Source organism: Phascolarctos cinereus, unplaced genomic scaffold (assembly GCF_003287225.1).
Source record: "Phascolarctos cinereus isolate Bilbo 61053 unplaced genomic scaffold, phaCin_HiC Scaffold_4;HRSCAF=312, whole genome shotgun sequence".
NCBI lineage: Eukaryota > Metazoa > Chordata > Mammalia > Diprotodontia > Phascolarctidae > Phascolarctos > Phascolarctos cinereus.
The window spans coordinates 180,286,181-180,309,540 of NW_027555847.1; the positions used below are offsets into that span (position 1 = coordinate 180,286,181).

The 23,360-nt window shown below is 36.2% G+C and overlaps 1 protein-coding gene across 1 annotated transcript in view; it reads left to right on the top strand.

The window, feature by feature from the left end:
* Positions 1 to 4,290: 4,290 nt before the first annotated feature.
* The window catches only part of LOC110218867 (zinc-regulated GTPase metalloprotein activator 1A-like), a 56,095-nt gene continuing 37,025 nt past the window's right edge, over positions 4,291 to 23,360 (top strand). Inside the window, exons 1-5 of the mRNA XM_021001850.2 lie at positions 4,291 to 4,601; positions 9,009 to 9,095; positions 11,405 to 11,501; positions 12,598 to 12,689; positions 18,129 to 18,188. Of these exons, the coding sequence (XP_020857509.1) occupies positions 4,424 to 4,601; positions 9,009 to 9,095; positions 11,405 to 11,501; positions 12,598 to 12,689; positions 18,129 to 18,188 (514 nt within the window). The 5' untranslated portion in view covers positions 4,291 to 4,423. The remainder of the gene's footprint in view (positions 4,602 to 9,008; positions 9,096 to 11,404; positions 11,502 to 12,597; positions 12,690 to 18,128; positions 18,189 to 23,360) is intronic.

Sequence of the window (23,360 nt, forward strand, 5' to 3'; positions counted from 1 at the left end):
AGACATGACTCAACAACAACATCAAAATGTCTTATATTAGGGATATGTCGCTGACCAATGTGAGAATACAATATGCTGCACTATGCATATTGGATATTGGTTACTAGGGTTTTCTTTTTTTTTCCCCCTCAAATTATTCAGTTGGGGGATGGGTGGGAAGGAGAGCGAATAAATTTTCTTTAAAATAAACAAATAAAAAGATTTCCAAGGGCATGAGGAAGGCTCTGTCAAATTGGACATTTCTCTCTCCAAAGAGAACAATGCTTAGATTAGAATAGTGATAAATTGATTAAAAAAATTTCTAGCAGACTTGCACCTAAATACAGAATATAGTATTAATATTTTTTTCTTCCACAACACAAATCACCATCTCTATGACTTGCCTGCTTAAAACATTGCTCCCTGGCCACCACTCCCCTATATGTTTTCTTTCCCCATTACAACATAAGCCTCTTGAAGACAAGGGCTTTCTTTTCTTTTAAAAAATTTTTTAAATTAATTAATTAATTTTGATTTATCAATAATCACTTCCATAAGCTTTTGAGTTTAAATTTTTTCTCTCTCTCCTTCCCCACCTCCCTCCCCAAGACAACACTCGATCTGATATAGACTATATATACATTCCTATTAAACATATTTTCATGTTAGTCATGTCTTAAGGAAGAACTAGAACTAATAGGAGGAACCACATGAAAGAGAAAAACAAATGAAACAGAACGAAAAAAAAAGCAAATAGTATGCTTTGATCTGCATTCAAACTCCATAGTTCTTTCTTTGGATGTGGATAGCATTTTCCATCATGAGACCTTTGGAGATGTCTTAGAGAAGGGCTAAGTCAGTCAATGTTAGTCATTGCACAACGTGGCTGTTACTGAGTACAACATTCTCGTTTCTGCTCACTTCACTCAGCATCAGTCCATACAAGTCTTTCCAGGTTTTTCTGAAGTCCACTTGCTCATCATTTCTTATAGCACAATAGTATTCCATTCCATTCATATACCACAACTTGTTCAGTCATTCCCCAATTGATGGGCATCCTCTCAATTTCCAATTCTTTGCCACCATAGAAAGAGCTGCTCCAAATATTTTTGTACATGTTGGTCCTTTTCCCATTTGTATGATCTTTTTGGGATCCTGCTATTGCTGGGTCAAAGGGTATGCACATTTTTATAGCTCTTTTGGCATAGTTCCAAATTGCTCTCCAAAATGGTTGGATCATTTCACAACTCCACCAACAATGCATTAGTGTTCCAATTTTCCCACATCTTCTCCAACATTTATCATTTTCCTGTTTTGTCATGTTGGCCAATCTGATAGGTGTGATGTGGTACCTCAGAGTTGTTTTCATTTGCATTTCTCTAATCAGTAGTTATTTAGAGCATTTTTTTCATATGACTATAGATGGCTTTAATTTCTTCATGTGAAAACTGCCTACTCATATCCTTTGACCATTTATCAATTGTGGAATGACTTGTATTCTTATAAATTTGACTTAATTCTCTATATCTTTTAGAAATGAGGCCCTTATCAGAGACACTGGTTGTAAAAATTCTTTCCCAATTTTCTACTTTCCTTCTAATCTTGGTTGCATTGGCTTTGTTTATGCAAAACCTTTTCAATTTAATGTAATCAAAATTATCCATTTTGCATTGCATAATGTTCACTATCTCCTGTTTGGTCATGAATTCTTCTGTTCTCCATAAATCTGATAGGTAAACTATTCCTTGCTCTCCTAGTTTGCTTATAGTATCAGCCTTTATATCTAAATCATGAACATATTTTGACTTTATTTTGGTATATGGTGTGAGATTTTGGTCTATGCCTAGTTTCTGCCATACTCTTTTCCATTTTCCCAACAGTTTTTGACCAATAGTGAGTTCTTATTCCAGAAGATGGGGTCTTTGGGTTTATCAAATAGTAGATTACTATAGTCATTGACTACTGTGTCTTTCATATCTAACCTATTCCACTGATCCCACCACTCTGTTTCTTAGCCAGTACCAAGCAGTTTTGATGATTGCTGCTTTATAATGACAAGGGCTTTCTTGTTTGCATTTATCTGTATGTACAGCAATTCACAGTTTCTGTCATCCAGAAAGGCTTGATAAAAACTTCAGCATTAACTTATTAAATAAGGCAAAAGGCTTTGTAACAATCAAAGTCCACTGTTATTATTCCTCAATTTTGAATGTTCATTCAACAGGCAAAAAGTATGGGAATCTCCTAAGAATAACCCAAAAGGACCACTTTCTTCCTCATCTGTGAAATGAAGGGTTCAACCTCAAAGGTCCTTTTCCAGATCTAAATTCCACAATGTATAGAACTAGGAATTGTTAAGAGCTGGAAAGAGCCTCAGAGAATATCTAGTCCACTACTCCCACCTTGTTTTACAGGTGAAGAAACTGAGGGTAAAAAACAAATGAGGAAATTGAATCTGTTTAAGTGACTTGGCCCTCAAAGTAAGGCCTCATTTCAGATGCCAATGATAAGTTAACTGTCATATACTGGAATGGGTTCAGTCCACATGTGGTTTGAACCCAGGTTTTTCTGACTATGAATTTAGCACTTCAAACAATACACCATCGTCATGCTGCCTTCCTCTCCTGATTCGTAGTCCAATGTCTCCAGTACACTGGCCAAGAAATGGCACAAAACCAAATGATATGCTTCAGAGGGTTTGCAATGTTCGATTCTTTTTAAACCACTACACCACACTGCCTAGAAGTCAAATTAATAAACATTTATTACGTGCCTACTATGTACCAGGCACTGTGCAAATCGATAGAGATACAAAGAATGCAAAAACAGTCCCTGCTTTCAAGAAGTTCACAGTCTAATGGGGGAGACAATATGCAAATAATATATATAATAGATAAATTGGAGATGATCCACAGAGGGAAGGCACTAGCAATAAGGAGGATCAGGAAAGACTTCTTGTAGAAGGTGGATTTTAGCTGGGACTTGAAAGAAGCCAAGAGACTGATGGAGTTGGAGTGGGGAGAGGGTGTCATTAGATACTACAGAAGAGGGGAGTAAGGTGTAAGAAGCTTGGAAAGGTAGGAAGGGGTAAATTATGAAGAGCTTCGAAATCCAAACAGATTTTACATTTGATCCTAGAGGGAACAGGTTGCTATTGGAGTGTATTAAAATAGAACCTAGTCTCCTGATTTCTGGGCAGATGAGTGGAACATGGGGCAGACTCATCTTACCGTGTTCAAATCTGGCCACCAACACTTACTGGTCGAGTGACCCTGGGCAAGTCACTTCACCCTGTTTGCCCCAGTTTCCTCATCTGTAAAATAGAGTAGGAAATGGCAAACCACTCCAGCATCTTTGCCAAGAAAATCCCAAAAGGAGTCAAAGAGTCAGACACGATTGAAAAAAAAATAATTGAGACTTGATAGCTTGGCATCAGACTTTGGAGCAGCTGAGTGCAGTGGCTTGGAATCAGGAAGAGGAGACATTTCTGAACAACAGGTGGCACAGCTGGGCCTGAAGTCGGGAAGACCTGAAATTAAATGCAGCCTCTGCCACTGGCTATGTGACTCTGAGCAAGTCACTGAACCGCTGACTGCCTCAGTGTCCCCCAATGATAAAACAGGAATAATAATAATAGCATCTACTTTCCAGGGTGGTTGTTTAGATCAAATAATATTTGTAAAGGGCAGCCTGACATAATACACTACAAACTTAATAAATGCTCCTTTCCCTTCCTTTAGTCCAGTTCTATGTCCAATATACTATCAGGAGATACCACGATATGCTTCATGGGATTTGCAAGGTTTGAAGGATTTTAAAATAGGTCATTCTTTTTTTACAAAACGCATGTATTTTCTGGCTTCAAAATTTTTGGAAGTAATAATTAGGTCAGTCCACCCACGCACTACCTCAGCTCCATCTAACTTGGTCCAGTGCCCAGCCTAGTTCCCGCCTCCCACTTGCAGCTGTTACAGCTACTAAAGCAGCGGTACCAAAACCAAAATACACAGTCTCCACCACTACCAGCCTACAACTACGGCCTCACAGCGTCGCCGCATCTCTTATATAGGATTCCTGGAGGAAGGGGCGTGGCCACGGCTGGTGCCTCGTGCCACCTTTCAGGGCGTGGCCATCAGAGAGGTAGGGGAGGAGGAGGGGCCGCCGGGAGAAGCAGCGCGCTTCCGCTTGGGTCTGGGAGTGTGAAGAGGCTGAGCAGCCGCGGACGACGTGATGCGTCAGACGCACAGGCGTCAGGGGGCGGGACCTGCGCGGCGTGCTTCGCGGCGTGCTTCGCGGCGTGCTTCGCGGCGTGCTTCGCGGCGTGCTTCGCGGCGTGCTTCGCGGCGTGCTTCGCGGCGTGCTCGGCGGGGGTTTGGGGCCGTGTAAAGCGCAGTTTCGCGCACTTGACTGTGCCACGTACTGTCCACCCGCCCCTCCTGCGGTGATGCTTAGAACGGGTGGCCGCCAGGATGGGGGAGAAGAGGAGGAGGAGGACTGCCCGGAGCTGGTCCCCATTGACATGCAGCAGCGGCAGCAGCAGCCGGAGGAGGAGGAGGAGGAGGAGGAGGGGAAGCCCGACCCCTATGCTAAGATCCCGGTCACGATTATCACGGGGTATTTAGGTAATTAAGCCAGTCACTAATTTCGGGAACTCCCCGCCCAGACTCACGTTAAATGATAACAGTAATAATTAATAATAATAATAATAATCATACGATGATAGTAGTATAACAAGAACCACGAGGAGTGTGTGCTTTTCTCCCTCCCTGGAATGAGACCCTCCTTCACTCCCCCAGGTATGGGAGCCGCAGCTTCTCAGCAGCCAGGTGTGGTGGAAGGAAGGAAGGAAGGACAAAAAATGAAGAAAAAAAGGAAGGAAGGAAAGAAGGAACACACTGGATTTAAAGTTAGAGAACCTGGGTTTGGACCCCTTCGCCTGACATTGCCTTCCAGGCCCTGGGAGTTGGATTTAGAATCAGAAGGGTTTTTTTCCTTTTTCTTTTTTTTTTTCTTCAGCCAAAGACAAGGTTTATTAGAACATTGTCATACTGGGCAGACTGTTAAGGAGTCTGAACACGAGTAAGTAGTGGCTAGATTATAAGAATCCGAGCCCTAGAATCAATTTCTTAACCCTGTGTGTGTGTTTGTGTCTGTCTGTGTCTGTGTGTCTGTCACTGAACCCTTGGGAAGTCTGAGGTTTATAGATGGAAAATCAAGATGTAATATATTTTTCCCCATCCAACTTCCACTCCTACAACCCCCCATAAATTCTGAGGTCCCTTCTGGCTGTTAAGTTTTAGCATCCTATGTTATAGATATCCAAAAGATGATAATAATAACTGACATTTATGTAGTGGCCAACATACCTTACAAGCATTCTTATTAGATCTCAAAAGGTAATAGTAACTGACCTTTATACAGTGGCAAAGTATCTTACAAGCGTTCTTATTAAATCTCAAAAGATAATAATAACTGACTTATATAGTGGCAAAATACCTTACAAGAATTCTCATTAAATCTCAACAAGAACCCAGTGAGGCAGGCACTAAAGGTATTATTATCCCCATCTTACAGGTGATAGAACTGAGGCCCAGAGATCTAAGTGACTCAAGTTCAGCATATCCGAAACTGAACTTAGTGTCTTTTCTTCCAAACCCTCCCTTCTTCTTGACTTCCTTATTACTGTAGAGGGTGTAGTACCATCCTTCCGGTTCCCTAGGCTGGCAACCTGGCCATCCTTATCTCCTCATTCTCTCTGACACACACACACCCACTCCCTTATATCCAGTTTATCATCAAGCCCTGTCCATTTTACCTTTGTAACATCTCCAGTGTAGGGTCCCTTTTCTCTTCTGACACTGCCACCATCCTGGTGCAGCCCCTTATCCCCTCACACCTGGATTTTTGCAGTAGCCTGTGGTGGGTCTGCCTACCTTAAGTCTACTCTAGGTAGGCCATTCTCCATTCAGTTGTCAAAATAATCTTCCTAAAGTGCAAATTTGACCATGTCACCTCCTTAATAAATTCCAGTGACTCTCTGTTACCTCCAGGATCAATATAAAATCCTGTTTGGCATTCAGAATTCTTCATAACCTGCCCTCCTCACTCCCCTAACTCCACCCCCATCCCCACTCCGGAAACCTTTCCACTCATATTAGACCTTACCACCCTCCCTCTTCATGTACTCTTTGATCCAGTGACACCTGCCTCCTTACTACTGTTCCTTGAAGAAGAACCTCCGCCTCCCCACTCTGAGCATTTTCACAGCCAGTCCTCAGTGCCTGGAATGTTTTCCCTCCTCATCTCTGCCGCCTGGCTTCCTTCAAGTCCCAGCTAGAATCCCATCTTATACAGGAAACCTTTCCTGGTCCGCCTTAGTGTTAGTGCCTACCCTCTGGTGATTATCTCCAGTTTATCCCGTACACAAGCTTGTTCTGATGTAGTTGTTTACCTGTTGTTACCCTGTTATGCTGTGAACCTCTCCAGAACCGGGACTGTTTTGAAACTTTCTTTGTATTCCTAGCACTTAGGACATAATAGGCACTTAATAATTGCTTATTGGACTGGCTGGCTGATTCACCCAGTGCCCCTTTGAGTTCTTTGGGGAATCTCCGTTTTGAGGACAGGCTCTGAGCAGGTGTCTCTCAATCTCTTTACTTCCAGGACTCCTCTGTTGCCTTCCCTCTCCTCATCTTCAGGGCCCTTCTCCCTTCGGTGACTTCTTCATCCTTCCTGCAGGTGAGGAGGGTCACTCCTCAACAGCCTAAGTCACCATCTGTGTTTCTCCAGACTTTACCCCACTCCCAGGTCCCCTTTTAGGTGCTATCCGAATCCATTAGAATGTAACCTTCTTGGAGCCATGGAACTGTCTTTTTGCTTGTATTTGTACCCCCAGCACTTAGCACAATACCTGATACATAGTGCTTGATAAATGCTTGTTGAAGGATTGACTGAAAAGATGAAGATTATGACAGAAATATTTAGGTGAACCTTAGTTTTAAAGACTGCCTTCCAGTTTTCTATGGAAAACATTCTTTAAAGGTAAAGAATGTTTATTGGGTGAAAAAATTAATGATTCAATATATTATAACATAATATTAATAAGCAGAAGTTCTGGGGGCCTCAGTTAAAATAGGCCTCAAACTTATTTAGTTGAGATTTGTCAACAGACTATTCTTGGATGTAAGGTGGTATTGGTACTTTGGAGATTTAACATCATTTTCTTTGTCAAACTAGTAATATGTGAAAATTAAAAACATTCAGGTTTGTTTCGCACAAATGAGTACTTGTTTGTTGTTAAAAATATTCTGAGCATCTGGGAGGCTATCATTCTTCTTGGCCTGTGTCCTGGATGGTAGCTTTTGTGTTACTTCTCTCAAATGAATCTTGGTCACAATTATACCTGTAGCCTACTTTTACAAACTACCATATGTCTTTCCACTTCCCTTTGGGTTACCTGCAGTTTTAACTTTCAAAATTTTGGTATTTTTTGACTTGCTGCATGCAGCTGCAAAAGGGGAAGAGAATAAAGGTATAAAGAATAATTTTGTAAATTTATAAAAATTAATTTATAAAGTACCTACTCTGTACTAAGTACTTTACTCATTTGATCCTCACAACAGCCCTGTGAGGGTAGGTGCTGTTTTATCCCCTTTTTTACGGTTGAGGAAACTGAGGCAAACAGGTTAAATGACTTGCCCAGGGTGACATAACTATTAAATGCCCAAATCCTGATTTGAACTCAGGTCTTCCTGACTCCATCTAGGACTACAGCTTTCCACTGTATCACCAAGCTCCTGTGAAACTTTTTTTTTATCAAGTTCTTATCTGACCCACAAAACAGAATTTTTAGAGTTTCAAATTGAATATTTTATTAATGTGGTAGTTGTCTTTGTAACATGTGCACGTACACTTGCACACTTTGAATGATCTGCCAGGAAAAAATATGTCTAAATACGCCTAGGTGAAAATTGAGGCGTGTTTTTTTCTTTTACCTTAGTTTTAGGTCCATAAAAACTTTTAAAAAGCATTTTTAAGGAATTATTTTAAGATGTTAGTTCTAGAGTAATTGTTATTCTAACCATCATTACCTATGTGAATATCTGTAAAATTGAAAAATTTTTTTAACAAGCATAGCTACATTGAGAGTTATTTCAAGCAACATGGGTCATAATTGTATTACCCTGATTCTTCCACACTTAACAAATTAGGTTTAATCTGCCACCTGCTGGATGAAGATAATATAACAAGACTATTTTCATGAATACTGTTTTCCTAATTTGTATAGTATTAATACTTCCTATAGTCCTGGCACAATTCCTAAGCATTTAATAAAAACATATTTTAGAGTAGCAGAAATAGCACTCCTATCATACTGTATCAGCTTGTCACTAAGTGTTTTGCACTTAAAAATAAAAATGTTACATGTTAAATAGTAAGTCTTTAGCTTCAGATTATAGAGCAGAGAAAAGTAATCTTCAGTCTTGAGAAATTACATAATATTGTCAAAGTACTATATTTTATAAGCCAGAACAACAGAAGATATCATTTATATTCAGGATCCCAAGATAGAAATATTTTTTCAAGTAGTTTTTAACTCTTAAATTGAATGCTTATTTCCATGGTTTGTTTATATTCCTTTAGTAGCCTATTATTTTGGTTGTATTCTATCTCACTTTTGAATTACAGTTTCAGTGGAGCTCAAAAGTCCATCCTATTGGTAGTATTAATTAGGTCTTTTGGTAGACTGAAAAAGTTTTGACCATTTAAAATTTCCTTTAATCTTTTCTATGAGGTGAAACACTTTAAAAATTCAAGGCATAGTATTTGGGCAATAGAACCAAGTGAATGAAGTTTTTTAGATCATTGAGTACCCTAAAATGTTATGAAATAGTCTCAGAATATTGATTTTTACTTTGAAGTATTTGGTTTCAACTTTTCTTTTTTTGGGTGGGGGGTAGGGGTGGTGGTTTTGGAAACAAATGAAACATGGAGTTTGTGATTCTGAAACTAGTGTCATTGTTTTCCAGGTGCTGGAAAGACAACTCTCCTCAACTACATTCTAACTGAACAACATAACAAAAGAATAGCAGTTATTTTAAATGAGTTTGGGGAGGGTAAGTAAAGCTATAAAAACTGATATCAGAGCAATCTAGGACAGAGACGAGTTTATCCCATTGGTTTAAAAAATTAATAATTCATATATAAAATTAAGGGCATAAGAAATGGTGAAACTTCAGGTGAGGATAAATTTGGAAAGTTTAAATGACAGTGCAAGTGTGGGTGATAAAAGTGATTTTACACATGGCAGACATTGCGGCCAGATGCTGAAATTTGATTTTCACATTAAATAACAAAAATTCATTTTTGGCTATTCTAGAATTTTCAAGGACTAGCAATATACCAGTCTTGAGTTTTGTAGCCATTGTACTCTGAGAATAATTCTTATTGTCACCTATAGAGAATGGGTGAATGTTTACCTCTGGCCCACACTAGGATCCCTAAAAATCCTTCCTAAAACCTTTTTATTAGTAATCTAAAGTTTAAAGGTTACAAAATTTAAAAGAAAAATTTTCATTTTTGCTGATCAATAATAGTAAACTAGGTACTTTACTGAATATGGAACCTATTTCTAGTTCTATCTATATTTTTAATAGAGGAAAAATAAAATGAAAAATTCTTTTACAATGACTAGTCATCTAAGGATCACAGAGGAATCTAGTATTTTGTTTCTGAGGGATTATTGCTTGGAAGTTGTAGAAATGTGTTTTTTTTTCTGGGTGTTCTTTTTTCTTTGTTCTTTTTTTAAAAAATTTTTTTTCCCTATGCTTTTGAGTTGAAAATTTTTTCTCCCTTTTTCTCCCCCCTACCCTCCCCAAGACGGTGCACAGTCTGACATAGGCTTTACATTTACATACCCATTAAACATATTTTCACATTAGTGAAGTTGTAAGTAAAAATTAAAACCAATAGGAGGAACCATCAGAAAGATGAAACAAAACTCAACTGAAGGTAAAAATAAGTGAGAGCGATTCGACTTCCATAGTTCTTTCTTTGGATGTGGACAGCATTTTCCATCCCGAGGCTTTTGGAGATGTCTTAGATCCTCGTAATGCTGAGAAGGGTTCAGTTTAACATTCTTAGTCATTGCATAACGTGGCTGCTATTGTATACAAAGTCCTCTTGGTTCTGCTCACTTCACTCAGCATCAGACCATATAAGTCTTCCCAGGTTTTTCTGAAGTCAGCCTGTTCATTATTTCTTATAGCACAATAGTATTCCATTACATTCATATACCACAACTTGCTCAGCCATTCCCCAATTGATGGGCATCCTCTCAATTTCCAGTTCTTTGCCACCACACAAAGAGCTGCTACAAATATTTTTGTACATATGGGTCCTTTTCCCATTTGTTTGATCTCTTTGGGATATAGCCCTAGAAGTGCTATTGCTGGATCAAAGGGTATGCACATTTTTGTAGCCCTTTGGGCATAGTTCCAAATTGTTCTCCAAAATGGTTGGATCATAGAAATGTGTTTTTTTAAAGTGAGGTTTTGTTTATAGGTGGGAGGGCTATGCCCTAGCCAGTTAACTTGATTTTTTTTCTTTTCCAAGCCTGGGATTTGTTGGGTACCTAGTTTTAGAAACATGATTTAATGAATGTCTATTCTGCCCACTTAGTCATAGAAAGTTACCTGGGGGCACTGAGAGTTAGGAAGGACTTGAATCTGGGTCTTTTAATTCTAAAGCCAACTCTTTGTATACTATGCCATGCTGGGTACGTGGAAAGAATAAAAAACAGAAAACCGGATGGGTATGTCCCTTAGAAGTTTGATGAGAACCGATATCAAGCCCAAATTTTCCATTCCAGGAAGAAGAAACCCATTTTCATCACAGACAACAAGTAGTATCTTTAAGATAGTTACTTTAAACTCAAACAGTGGGAAGAAATGAAAACTTAAAGAGAAAGATATAAGATGTATTTTTTTATGTGTACTGCTATATTAAATGTTTAGGTTTAAATATCCCCCTTTCTGAAAACTTGGATATTTAAGTATTTTGTTCAACATTTTGCAAATGTGACATTATAGTAGTCTGAAGTGTTTTAGTTTTTATTTACTTGCTTTAAAAAATAATTAAACCCAAAAAAATTTAGAACAGGAATTATCAAGATATCTGAGCCAGTAAACTAATTGTGGTTCTAATAATATCTCCTAATATTTTGGAAAAATTCATTTTATTTGATATGTGGTTGAATGTTTATTGAAGTAAAAACAGAATTTTATTTCACAGTGTAATCAGTATTGATAGCAACTGACACAACTAGATCAACAGTAAACTCTCAAATCTAATTTTTGGAGAGTAGTTTTTTGATCTTTCATTTTTGCTTGGCTGATGAGCTTAGCATTTTTGCTTTGTGTCACAGGAAGTGCATTGGAGAAATCCTTAGCTGTAAGCCAAGGTGGGGAGCTGTTTGAGGAATGGTTGGAGCTTCGAAATGGTTGCCTTTGCTGCTCAGTAAAGTAAGGAATGTTTGTGTTGCTTTACTCAAGTTCGTCAACTTTGGGTTGAGTTTTAGTTAATTTCCCGTTTCATTTTAGCTTTAGTAAATTTTCTTACAATACTGGCTGAAGTAGTTTTCCAATAAGTCATTTTAAGTATTTATTACTTATTTTTATGTTTACTTATTTGTTTTGGCTAGAAGCTTAGTGCTTGGGTTTTTTGAGTATGTGACGGATTTATGATGCTTTAAGTTAACATTTGATTAAATGTACAATCTTTTCATTACCTGAATAATGGTTGTAGGTATAAAAAAATCAAATAGTAAAGCATTCTTTTTTTTTTACTCCAGAGTTGTTATTTTTTTTTAAATCTTCTTGGAATGAGAAACAGAGCCTGTCATTTTGAAACTATGAGAAATTATGGTAATAGGTTAAAAAAAAGTAAAAGAGGAGACACTTATTTTGTACCAGTTGTAACATTGACAGTGGTGTCAGGAAATAAGTATAACACCAATGTTAAAATTCTGTGGCATAATGAGAGATTTACTCGTTGCATTTTAAGTCAAATTTCTTGTATGTGATGTAACCTTTTATTGGCAGTGTTTGTTGTTAAACTTTCTCTGGTTAGCCAAAATGTCTTTTTTTTAAAGTATGTATTTTTTATTAGTATATTTTTGAGGGCAAAAGAGTTGATATTAAAATTCATGTCCCCTTATTCTGCATAAAATAGCTTGATATTTACTGAAGGTCTCTTGACAAATTATAAAATTGTGAATTTAGTAACACTGTTATTCTGTTAGTACTAATTGCATGAATATATCATAGTAGCTAAAATATGTATTAGCTAAGCAGATTAGTCCTACTTACTATTTTAGGAAAAAACTTGACATTGGGTTCTTAATTTCTTTAGACTTCTAAGAACATTTCCTTAGTGTATCGTTTTATTGACGTTGTCAAACACATATGACATTTTTCACAGTAGTTTTGTGGGTAAATTAATTCTTTGGGCCTACAGAAAATTTGATTTTTCAATTTCTAGAGATATAAAACACATTTATAGTGGTAGGTATTTAAATCCCAAGATACTGACCCACTTGTATGTTTTGGTTTTATATAGAGACAATGGCCTGAAGGCTATTGAGAATTTGATGCAGAAGAAAGGAAAATTTGACTACATATTGTTAGAAACAACTGGCTTGGCAGATCCTGGTAAGATGTGCCACCCATTATCAATCATCAGTTTGTACAATGTGATTTCACACTGTGTGAAAAACAGGTGTGCAGCAGAGGATTAACTTAAAGAGATTTTAAGGCTTCTCTTGACTTTCTTAGATTTGATGTAAAAAAAGTAACAGATTATCTCATCTCATAGTCTTCTTTAACAAGTGTGTATGGATTAAAAAATTCTGTAATAGTCATTAATTGTCTTTAGAATATAAATTTTTGTTGAGATCTTTAATGGGGGCAATATTGCAGTATAGATAGTGGAAAGTATTTGGTTTTGAAATTTATAGGTCTGCTTAGTCTTTTTTTTTCTTCAACTTTTTTTTTGGTAGTCTTTAAAAGATAATGCAAATATTTCAGGTTGTAGTTCCAGCAGCTTCTGTTCTTTATCTGCCTTAGTGACATAACAATAATCTTGGGAATTATTGTGCTAATGATCTATAGTGGTTCTGCATTGTTCATGTTGGGACATATTTTGTGCTGTTTGGTTAAAAGGTGGTGAATTTGGGGTTTACAGGGTTAACTCTTTCATTCGTGGTTGGTTGGTTTTGTTTAACTTTTTTATCATAAGGCAAAGTACTATGAACATTACTGGGAAGTGACTGTGATGTAATAAAACCCTAATGTGTTAATGAACGAAAAGCAGCAGGAAGAAGGAAGGAGAGAAAGAAAGAGAGGGAGAAAGAAATAAAGAGAGAATAAGAGTAAGAATATTGTTGTGAGAGTTCCACAAACAACAATAAAAAAATGATAAATTGTGGTGACTTCCCTAGTGGATTTCATAATTAAACATGTAATTTTAGCTTCTAAAATAGGTTTTAAAAAAACAGTTTAGTTTTAAACAATTCAGGCTTGTGTCAGCCTGTGAATAGAACAGTGGGAGTAACATTTAATTAGTGTTAACTTTTTTTACTCAATTGGAGTGTGCTTGTACATAGTTTCCAAAATTTGTTAGTGTTAGTACTAACATTATTTCTTCTTAAGTGTAGCCTTATTCCACTTAGTCTCATAGGCCTGTGGACTGATTCACATGGCCAACATAGAGTACCATTTATTCAAAGAGATCATTTATATATAGACTACACTAATAAACAAAGAGGATCTGTTTGATTGTTTCTTTTTTTTTTTTAATTTGGCAATTGGGGTTAAGTGACTTGCCTGGGGTCATACAGCTGGTAAGTGTCAAGTGTTTGGTCTGAGGCTGGATTTGAATTCAGGTACTCCTGACTTCAGGGCCGGTGTTCTATCCACTGTGCCACTTAGCTGCCCCAAGGATGTGTTTGAAAGAGAGTTCAAATGTAATTGATTTGTTAGTAGCTGAAAAACATTGCATTCTATCAAGAGTTTCATGGTTGGTACTCCAGATGTCTATCAGATGACCATTGAGTGGATATTAAATTCATTTACTTCAGCACTATCAATTTTGATATTCTTATAAATGAAACCAGAGGACAAAAGGAAGTTTCAACTGAATGTAAGGGTGCCTCTCAGGTTGTCTTTGGAAATACAAATAATGGAGGTGGCAGGATTGGTTCTCTCATGCATCCAAAAGAAACAAGAAATGTTTCATGGAATATTTGCTCATCTCGTATTGGAATGCTTGTAAGTACTTGCAGATACTGCCAAGATAATGATTGTGGCTAACTTCTATTGCAAAAGATGGAGAGGTAGAGGAAGACTTAGAATGTGCAAATTAAATTAGTCTGTGTTTTGGTATTCAGTGATTTCATTACAGAAGTGGGCATAGGGGAGGACAGCATAAAATATGGTTCTGGAGGCAGGAAGGAGAGAGACCAATGGGTTGAAAACTGTGTAGAAGTCTTTAGCTTCTGGTCCACAAATACCTCCTTCAAGAAAAGCATTGGGAAGTACTGGACACAGCAAGCACCAAGTAACTTCACCAAAAATGAGTTTGATTATCTTTTAATCACAGGAAGTGCCTTGTCACTGGAGTGAGAGTCATTTTCAAAATCAACTCTCTAGTTGAAACTACTGACTTTACTGGCTCAAATATCAAAATTAGTGCAAAGATATGATAAAGAATGAAACTTAGAAAACTGTATGGTATGTAATTAAAACAAATTCAGCCTGACCTATTTAAATTAGTTTTTGATGCCAAAAAATCAGAACTTAATGGAAAAAAGGATGTTGCCATTGATTATAACTAATTTAAACAATTTTAACTGTTAAAAATTGCCATGACAGAGAGAACCTAAAAACCTACTTGTTCTCCTTGTCAGATAAAGAGATAGGAAGCTAAGGACAACATGGTTTTGTAATGTAAATTCATTTTTAAAATCTTAAGGAGAAGGATAATAATAATTACAACAACGTTCATATAGCACTTACTGTCTTCCTCTCTCAAAGGTTATATAAAATGAGGGTTTCAAATGTGTAGCTAGGTGGCACTGTGGATAGAGCCCTGGACCTGGAGTTAGAAAGATCTGAGTTCATATCCAGCCGCAGGCACTTAGCTCTGTGACATTGGACAAGTCACTTAACTTATGCCTATCTCATTTTCTTCACCTGTAAAATGGGAATAATAATAGCTCCTACTTCCCAGGATTGTTGTGAGAATAAAATGGAATATTTGTAAAGTGCTTTGCAAACCTTACAGTACTATATTAAATGGTAGCTATTATCTGATACTATTCATTTCTTATAAATTACTTCAATACTTTAAAAAAAAAACCTATGAATTCCTTGGCATGGAGACCTCCTTGGAAGCCTATTGAAACCTCTCTGTACCTAATAACAAGCAGTATGCTTGTTGCTGTGGCCAGCCTTATGCCTCTCCAACAAGCTTAGCTAGATTGAGCTTTGGAGGAATCTGGCTGGATTCTTCTTGGGGGCTGTACCTGAAGCTTAATAGATTGACCAAGACCTGCATTCTACTGAGAACCCGTTGAAGACCCAGAATCTCTTCATCCCATAATTCAAGTAGGACTACAGTGAAGACTTAGAAATTATTAGTACAAAAATGTTTTCAAACAGGCATAGAATCAGATCATCTCTATTGTAGTCTTGGCTCTGCCGAGGTATGGGGCCTTGAGCAAGTCTCTTAACTTCTCTGAGCCACTGTTTCTTTGTCTTTTTAAAAAAAAACAAAACCACACCTAAAGTAGATGTCTACACTGACATTGTTACAGGGGTATGAGGCTCAAAGGATGTCGTGCATGTTAAAGAGATCTATAAACCATCATGCTTTATGTGCCCAGTCCTCCATTGTAGTTCGTGCATCTGCCTACATTTTTCTAAGTAACTTTTTTTATACAACCCAATGAAGGTACTAATAATATGTTGGAATTAGATGCACACTTCTAACAATGATGCTTAAGTCTTTGGACTGCAACAAATAGGTGGTTGCTGCAAACATCCCTAAGGTGATGTAGTAATAGTAATAATTATTGCTGACATATAGCACTTTAAGGTTTGCGGAGAGAGGACTTCAAATACATACGTAGTCTCGTTTCATCCTCACAGCAGTCCTATGAAGTAAATGCTATAGTTATCATCCTCATTTTACACATGGAGTGAAGCCAGAAGAGGTTAAGTAAATGTCCTTGGGATATACAGTTGGTGTCTGAGGTAGACTTCAAACCCAGATCCTTCTGACTCCCGTCTAATGTTGTGTCCGTGATGCTATGCTGCCTGCCCCACTTGAGGCTTAATTCTTTTTTTTTCACAAAAACCATTTGAGGTAAATAATAAAAGTATTCTCATCTGTGTCTTACATTAAGAAAGTGGAGGCATAGACATGTTAAAGTGACTTGCCTGTGGTCACGCAGCTAGTAAGTGTGATTCAGGACTGTGCTTCCTGACTCCCAGGTTGAACAATCATTTCCCTATGCTGTACTGTCAAGTAAACTGCGCCTGAGGAACAGTTGATGACTTCTTATTCGTCCTAACGCAGATTGTGTATCATGATTCACGTGTGATTTGGTATATTCTACTTTGTGGAGGAAGAACCAACTATGGTAGAAGGAAATTAAATTAGGAGTAATATCATCCTAAAGTAAACATATTTTTTCCTCTTGTTAATTAAAAACATACTTTTGATCAAGAAAGTGAGGAAGATTGTTATTGGCAATTCAGTTGTTTCCCATTTGGGGGACTGGCACACTCCTGTTAAAAGCTAAATAATTGTCATGGTAAAGTAATTTTCTTGAAAAGAAAGGACATTGATTCAGCCCCTGTTACTCACAAATCCTATTTCAGACAAATTGGAAAACTATTAAGCTTTTTGGGAAAAAATCAATAGATATCAGAAAGCCATTAGCTCTTGTAGCCCTTGCTATATCTTGCATGAGTAATCACTGTAAACAGCTGACAGGTATCTCAGTGTTGACACAGAGTGATGCTTGGGGGACCACAGCTTGTCAGTGCAAGTGGACAGCTTGAGACGTTGGAATGAGTTCAGTGATCATTGCTTTCTTCCCTGTGCTTCATTCTCTTAGACAGCCTTGTCACTAACTGGAGCTGTGATGCTCTGAAAAATAAAATACTTTCCTTACTGTCAGTTTTTTCTCTCCTTTTATTGTAGCATCGATACACATCGAATCATTGAATCTGTCAAAACATGTTATTATTTCTTACTGAGAACTATATAAGCAATTATCCCTAGACCTACATTTTATGCCTGTCCTGCATATTATAAATAACTATTAGATGTCCATCCTTTTGTTTGTTTTCTTGTTCTTTTTCCTTTTCAAAAATAGCAAGCAAATTTCTTCTTCGGCAGATGATTTGAGGACCTTTTTTTGCAGGCTACTAAGGGATCATCGTGATTGCTTTTCTGGGTCTCTTCTCAAAAGTGAAATACATTCTTTTTGGAATACAAGACCCTTGCTTATCTATAGTATAGAAATAAAAATACTGCCCTTTTCTTATGTACATGAGATTGCTTAATTTTTATGGATCTTTTTTGGAGGGCGGAATAGGAAGGAATGGAAAGGAAATGTATTCATATAGTGAGAATACAGTAGTCCAACTATTTGGATCACTAGAGTCCTTATAAGGAGATGGGAAAACCAAAGTTGACTTTTTGTTGTCTTTCTTTCCTTTCCAGTGAAGGACAATGAGAAACATTGTCTATGAGTTTAAAAAAAGGTTTGTCAGACACATTTATATGTGCTAGGCACTCTGGTAGGCTTTATGTCTGCAAAGACAAAAATGACAGGCCCTTCTCACAAGGAGCTTGTGTTCTATAGAGGAATATAATAACATCTACGTATATTGTAAATACAAAGTGATTTTGGCAGGGAGGGATGGGAGTTATTAGCAATTGGAGGGCCTAGGAAAGGCCCCATGTGAGGTGTTATTTGAATAATCTTTGAAGGAGGCTATGTTATAATCTTGTATCCTTAGGGTTTGCAAAGATTTTTTGTTGTTTTCATTAATGTTATTATATTGTGTCAATTACAGGTGCTGTTGCTTCCATGTTTTGGGTTGATGCTGAATTAGGGAGTGACATTTACCTTGATGGTATGTACTCAAAATATGCCGTCTTGTTAAAACTATAATCCTTTGGGTTTTTTTCCCAAAGTAAAATTTTATTTGCTTTTCCCGTTCAGTTTAGTAAGCGTTAGCTGAGTTCTTATTGAGTGCTAGTCACTGAGGGCAATATAAAATTGAATAAGGGTGACTGTCCTCAAAGAACTTAGGGTATTTTAAAAAGTTATTATATACTTAATACAAATATTAATCAAGTTGAACCAGAGAGTGAATCTCCAACTAAAATCCCCAAATTTTAATTATTTTTAATTTAAATGAAATAGGAAAAAATAGCAAATATAGCACACAGCAAAACACATTTGCTCTCTTCCAAAAACGTGTCCATTTAAGGTTGTTACTTTTGTTTTTGATGTAGTTGAAGATAAATGTATATGTCATTCTTTCTATTCTGCTGATTGTATTTGCATCCCTTTCGTGTTTATTCCTTTGGGAGCAGAAATTGGTTTTTGCCTTTCTTGTTATCCCAAGTGCTTAGCATTGGTGCTGGCATGTAGTACGCACTTGGTAAATGCTTGTTGACACCATACTATTCCGTTACTTGAACATGCCACAATTCATCCAGCCCTTCCTTAATCAATGGATACGGTATTGGTTTCTGGGGGGGTTTTGCTATTAAAAATAAAGGAGTTAGGAAAATTTGTACAGATAGATCTTTTTTCACTTTTTTAATTTGTTTAGGCTATAATTCCAGCACTGAAATCTTTGGGTTAAAAGGATATGATCAGTTTTATAGCTTATTTTATAGTATCAAATTACCCTCCTAAGAATTTGTACCATTAAGTTAACAGTTTCATCAGCAATGTCATAAATGTTAATAAACTACTAAAAATTGTCTCGTCAACATTGAATTTGTGTGTGTATACATATTATATATATTTTTCCAATTTGATTTGTGAGTAGTATCTTATAGTTTTTATTTGAATTTTTCTGATTATTAGGGAATCTGATCAGCTTTTCACATGTTTATTAGCAATTTTTATTTCCATAATTTTTATTTCTATGCTTGTTCGTGTCATTTCACGAGTTCGCAATTTTTCTGTGCCCAAATTTTCAAATGAATCTGTGATGGCATCAGTTCAGAAGTTCCTCCAGTGTTGCAGATCTTAGCTTATCTCTGCCAGCTCATCCTGGGCAACTCTTGTCCATATCCGCTCATCATCTTGCCACAGGGATCCACCTGCTCTGGCTTTCCATGTGTTGTCCATCCCTCTTGTCTTACCATTAGCCCAAATTCTCTTCCTATCATGCAGTGTCTTTTACTCCTCTTCTTCAAAGAAGAATCCTCTGTAATAATTTATCTAAAAAAGTTCATGTTACCTACCTTGAGGATCTTAAACGTTTTTGGTATCAGATAATATTTACTACAAATAATTTTTCTCATTCTGTTTTTTTTTTGAGAGACAGAAACCTTGTTCTGCACAGTTCTTTAATTTTTTCAGATCTATTTGTTATATATTGAATAATTTCTTTCATTTGATAAACATTTCTCTCCTCTCCACAACTGGAGAAAAAGGCCATTCTTTTTTCTTCAGTTTCTATTTTTTCAATTAAAATAAACTATAGGGACAGCTAGGTAGCACAGTGGATAGAGCTCTGGCCTTGGAGTCAGGAGGACCTAAGTTCAAATCTGGCCCCAGACACTTGATACTTACTAGCTGTGTGACCCTGGGCAAGTCACTTAACCCTGATTGCCTCACCAAAAAGCAAAAAAAAAAAAGTTTAGATCATTGGTCCAACTTATTTGTATATGGAATGAGATATTACTCTGAACCTAGACCAATAGGCTGGTCCATTGAGTTCAACCTCAGGATTATAATGCAGGGTCCTTAAGGACCCTAAAATGCAATGAAAACAACTTTACTGCTAAAAAGGACACAGTATCTGTTTAAATTTAAATAAAATGCTATTCTCCTTCCGTTTCTGTATTGTTCGTAACAACTAGGAATGTTTGGTCAAAAAAAAGTCATCACATCCTATAGGTGGTGAAATCTCCCCAAAGCCTCCAGAGCCTGACTCCTTATAGACTGGGCTTAATTAACTAACTCCTGAGGAATTATTACTTACTTGCTCCCTTAAAGGGAAACCACCCTGGCTTACATAAGATATATTTATTGTTCCTACCATAGATGTGGATCTTAAACTCATTTTTGAACATGTAGCCATTCATTTGTCCTAACAGTTTTTGCTTGCTTTTCCTATTTATTTATTTATTTATTTGCTTGCTTGCTTGCTTTTTTATCAAATGTGAATCATTTATAAAGTTATATATATGTCTGAGTTCTGTATTGTGTTAACATTATTTACCTATTTTCTCTATAGTACCTGTCTATTCAGTAAGATAAACTTCGCAAAGTAAGTTGAATCTATACTTAAATTTAGAGAAGGAACAAAGTGAGATTAAAGTAAAGATGAGTAAAATTGAATTGATAAATAAAACAAATCTTCCTTTAAAAATTGACAAAATTGGTAATGAGGTACCTCAAAAAGAGTGTGATTCTGAAAATGAATGAAAAGAAGGTAGAGAATGAGAAAAGGTGAACACAAGTAAAAAAAAGTTATGCCCAACTCTGTGTTAACAAATTTGAGAATTTTTTTTTCAGATTTCAAAATGAATGATTGACAGAATAGGTCCAAAAATTAGCAGAACAAAGGGAAGATAACCTGAACAGATCACTCTTGGAAAGGAAATCAGTTAAGCAGTTACAAGTAGTACCTCATAATCTATATTAAATTTTGAAATCTGGTAGGGCAAATTCTTCTTCCCCCTTAATTCATAGTTCTTAGTGATTTTCTTGCCTCTTTCATTTTCTGTATGAATTTTATGATTTTTGTCAGAAATCTGGGAAGTAGCCGTATTGGCATTTTGATTAATTTTGCATCATTTTTATGAATTAAGGATTATTGACAATTTTACTGTATCCCTCTCTAGTTTCTGTCAAAATCATTTTGAAATTGGCTCTATATAGATCTATATTCTTGATGGGGTAACATCCTAATATTTGGTATATTTTACCTTTATCATAAATTGCATTTATACTAAATCCTTCTGTCAGTTTTCTCTTTGTTTTTGTTGATTCGCATACAGAAATAAAGATTATTTTTGTGGGCTTATCATAAGATAAAATTACTTTGCCCAAAGTCTTTTACAATATCACTTTTTGTTGATTGTTTTGAATTTCTTAGGTACCATATATAGCCATGCAGAGATAATTTAACTTCTTCATTGATAGTGCTTGTTCCCTTAATATCTTTTTTTTTAATCTATTATTGATACGGACTGAAATTTCTCGGAATGGCAAGAATAAACAGCTCTGCATTATGATTATGCCTGTTTTGAATAGGAATTCCTCTAGTTTTTCTTTCCTGTATATACTATTGGCTTGGGTTTCAAATGTATTATTTTTATCATATAAAGGAAATGGTCTGTTCCTTTTTTTTTTACATATGAACAAAGATTATTTTATTGAAATCTTTTTCTACATTTAATGACAGTTTTTTGTATGATTTATTATATTGATCGTCATTAAATCTTTTTTTGTCAATCATAATTTAGATTTTGGGAATCCAGATAGCTAATTTTCTTGATGTATTCCTATATTCTGTTTGCAAACGTTTATTTTGAAAAGAAATTGTTGTTGATATGTTGTTTTTATGTCACTTTCATTTCTCAGTATATTCCTCTCACCCTCCCAGAAAGCTGTATCTTATAACAAAAAGTAAAAGAGAGGGGAAAAGTTTGAACAGAATGAGCCAAAACCTCAAAAAATGTCTGACATTATATATAATGTTCCACACCTATAGTTGCCCACTTTTTTCCCCAAGTATTTTATTTAATATTTTTGTGTCAGTTCATTAAGGCCTTTTTGGATCTTATTTTTGTTTGAATTAGAGACCAAAACTTTGCTTCATTAGACAGGAAAACAGGATAGTGACTCTCTTTGTTTAGAAATAGAATAGGAATTTTTGGTTCTACAAAAGTTTAACTGGTACTGATAACATTTTTTGCAGTACAGGTCCTTAATGCTGTCCTTGATTCTTCCTTCTGAAATTGACCTATTTGGGTTATTTCCTTCTTGGTTTGTTAATTTTTGCACGTTACATTTTTGTAAATAGCTTCCATTTTTAAAAAATTCTCAAATTTATTAGCAATAAATAATCTTCTTTTTCATTTTGGTTAGTTTTCTTTTAATTCGACTTACTAATTTATCAGTTTCTTTCATCCTTAGAAATTACTTGGTTTTGTTGATCAGTTAGGTTGTTTTCTCATTTTTAGTTTTATCAATCCCTCTTGTTTCTTTTCTAGGTTTAACCAAACTTGCTTTGATAAGTTTATAATGCTGAATTACTATTTATTATACTGTTTATATCTTAGTACTACATTGGTTGCATTCCATAGACCTTAATTTTTTTTTCCTGAACCTGGAATTTCATTGGTGCAGAAAACTCCCTTTACCAATGCAAATCAGTTAGTCTTCGTTTTACAGCCTTAGAGAGTTGCCTGGTACATTGAGGTGTGAAGTGATTTTTCTGGGACCACACAGCTGGTAAGGAAGGTATCAGAGGGAGGATTAGAGTCCAGATCTTCTGCAGCCTAAGGCCAGCTTTATCTATCTACCATGTCATTCCACATAGCTCTATTGTAATTGTTTCTAGGCATAAACTCTTATTTTTATAATATCCTCTGTAGCCCAGACATTGTTGAATCACTTTTAGTTTCTTATCACATAACGTATTTAACACTTTTCAAACCTTAGAAGTGATATATAAATATCAGTTATTATTGTTTCCTCAGGGACTTATACCTTTTAGTATGGTTATTCACTACTAACTTTATTGTATTATGACCATAAATGTCTAGTGTATAATATTTCTGTATTTCGAAACTTGCCTTTATCTTCTTTGTGACCTAGGTAACATGTGACCAATTTGCATGCATATTCTGTGACGGTGGTTCTCAAACTTTTTGGTCTCAGGACTACTATATATAGTATATATTTAACAAGTTTTTTTTTCATTGTTTTGGTTATATTGTAAGTTCTGAACTGTCACCCTCCTTTCTTCCCCACCCCACCCTAGAGAAGGCCACCAGTTCACACACGCACACTCACGCACAGGCATACATATATTTATGCATGTTTATAA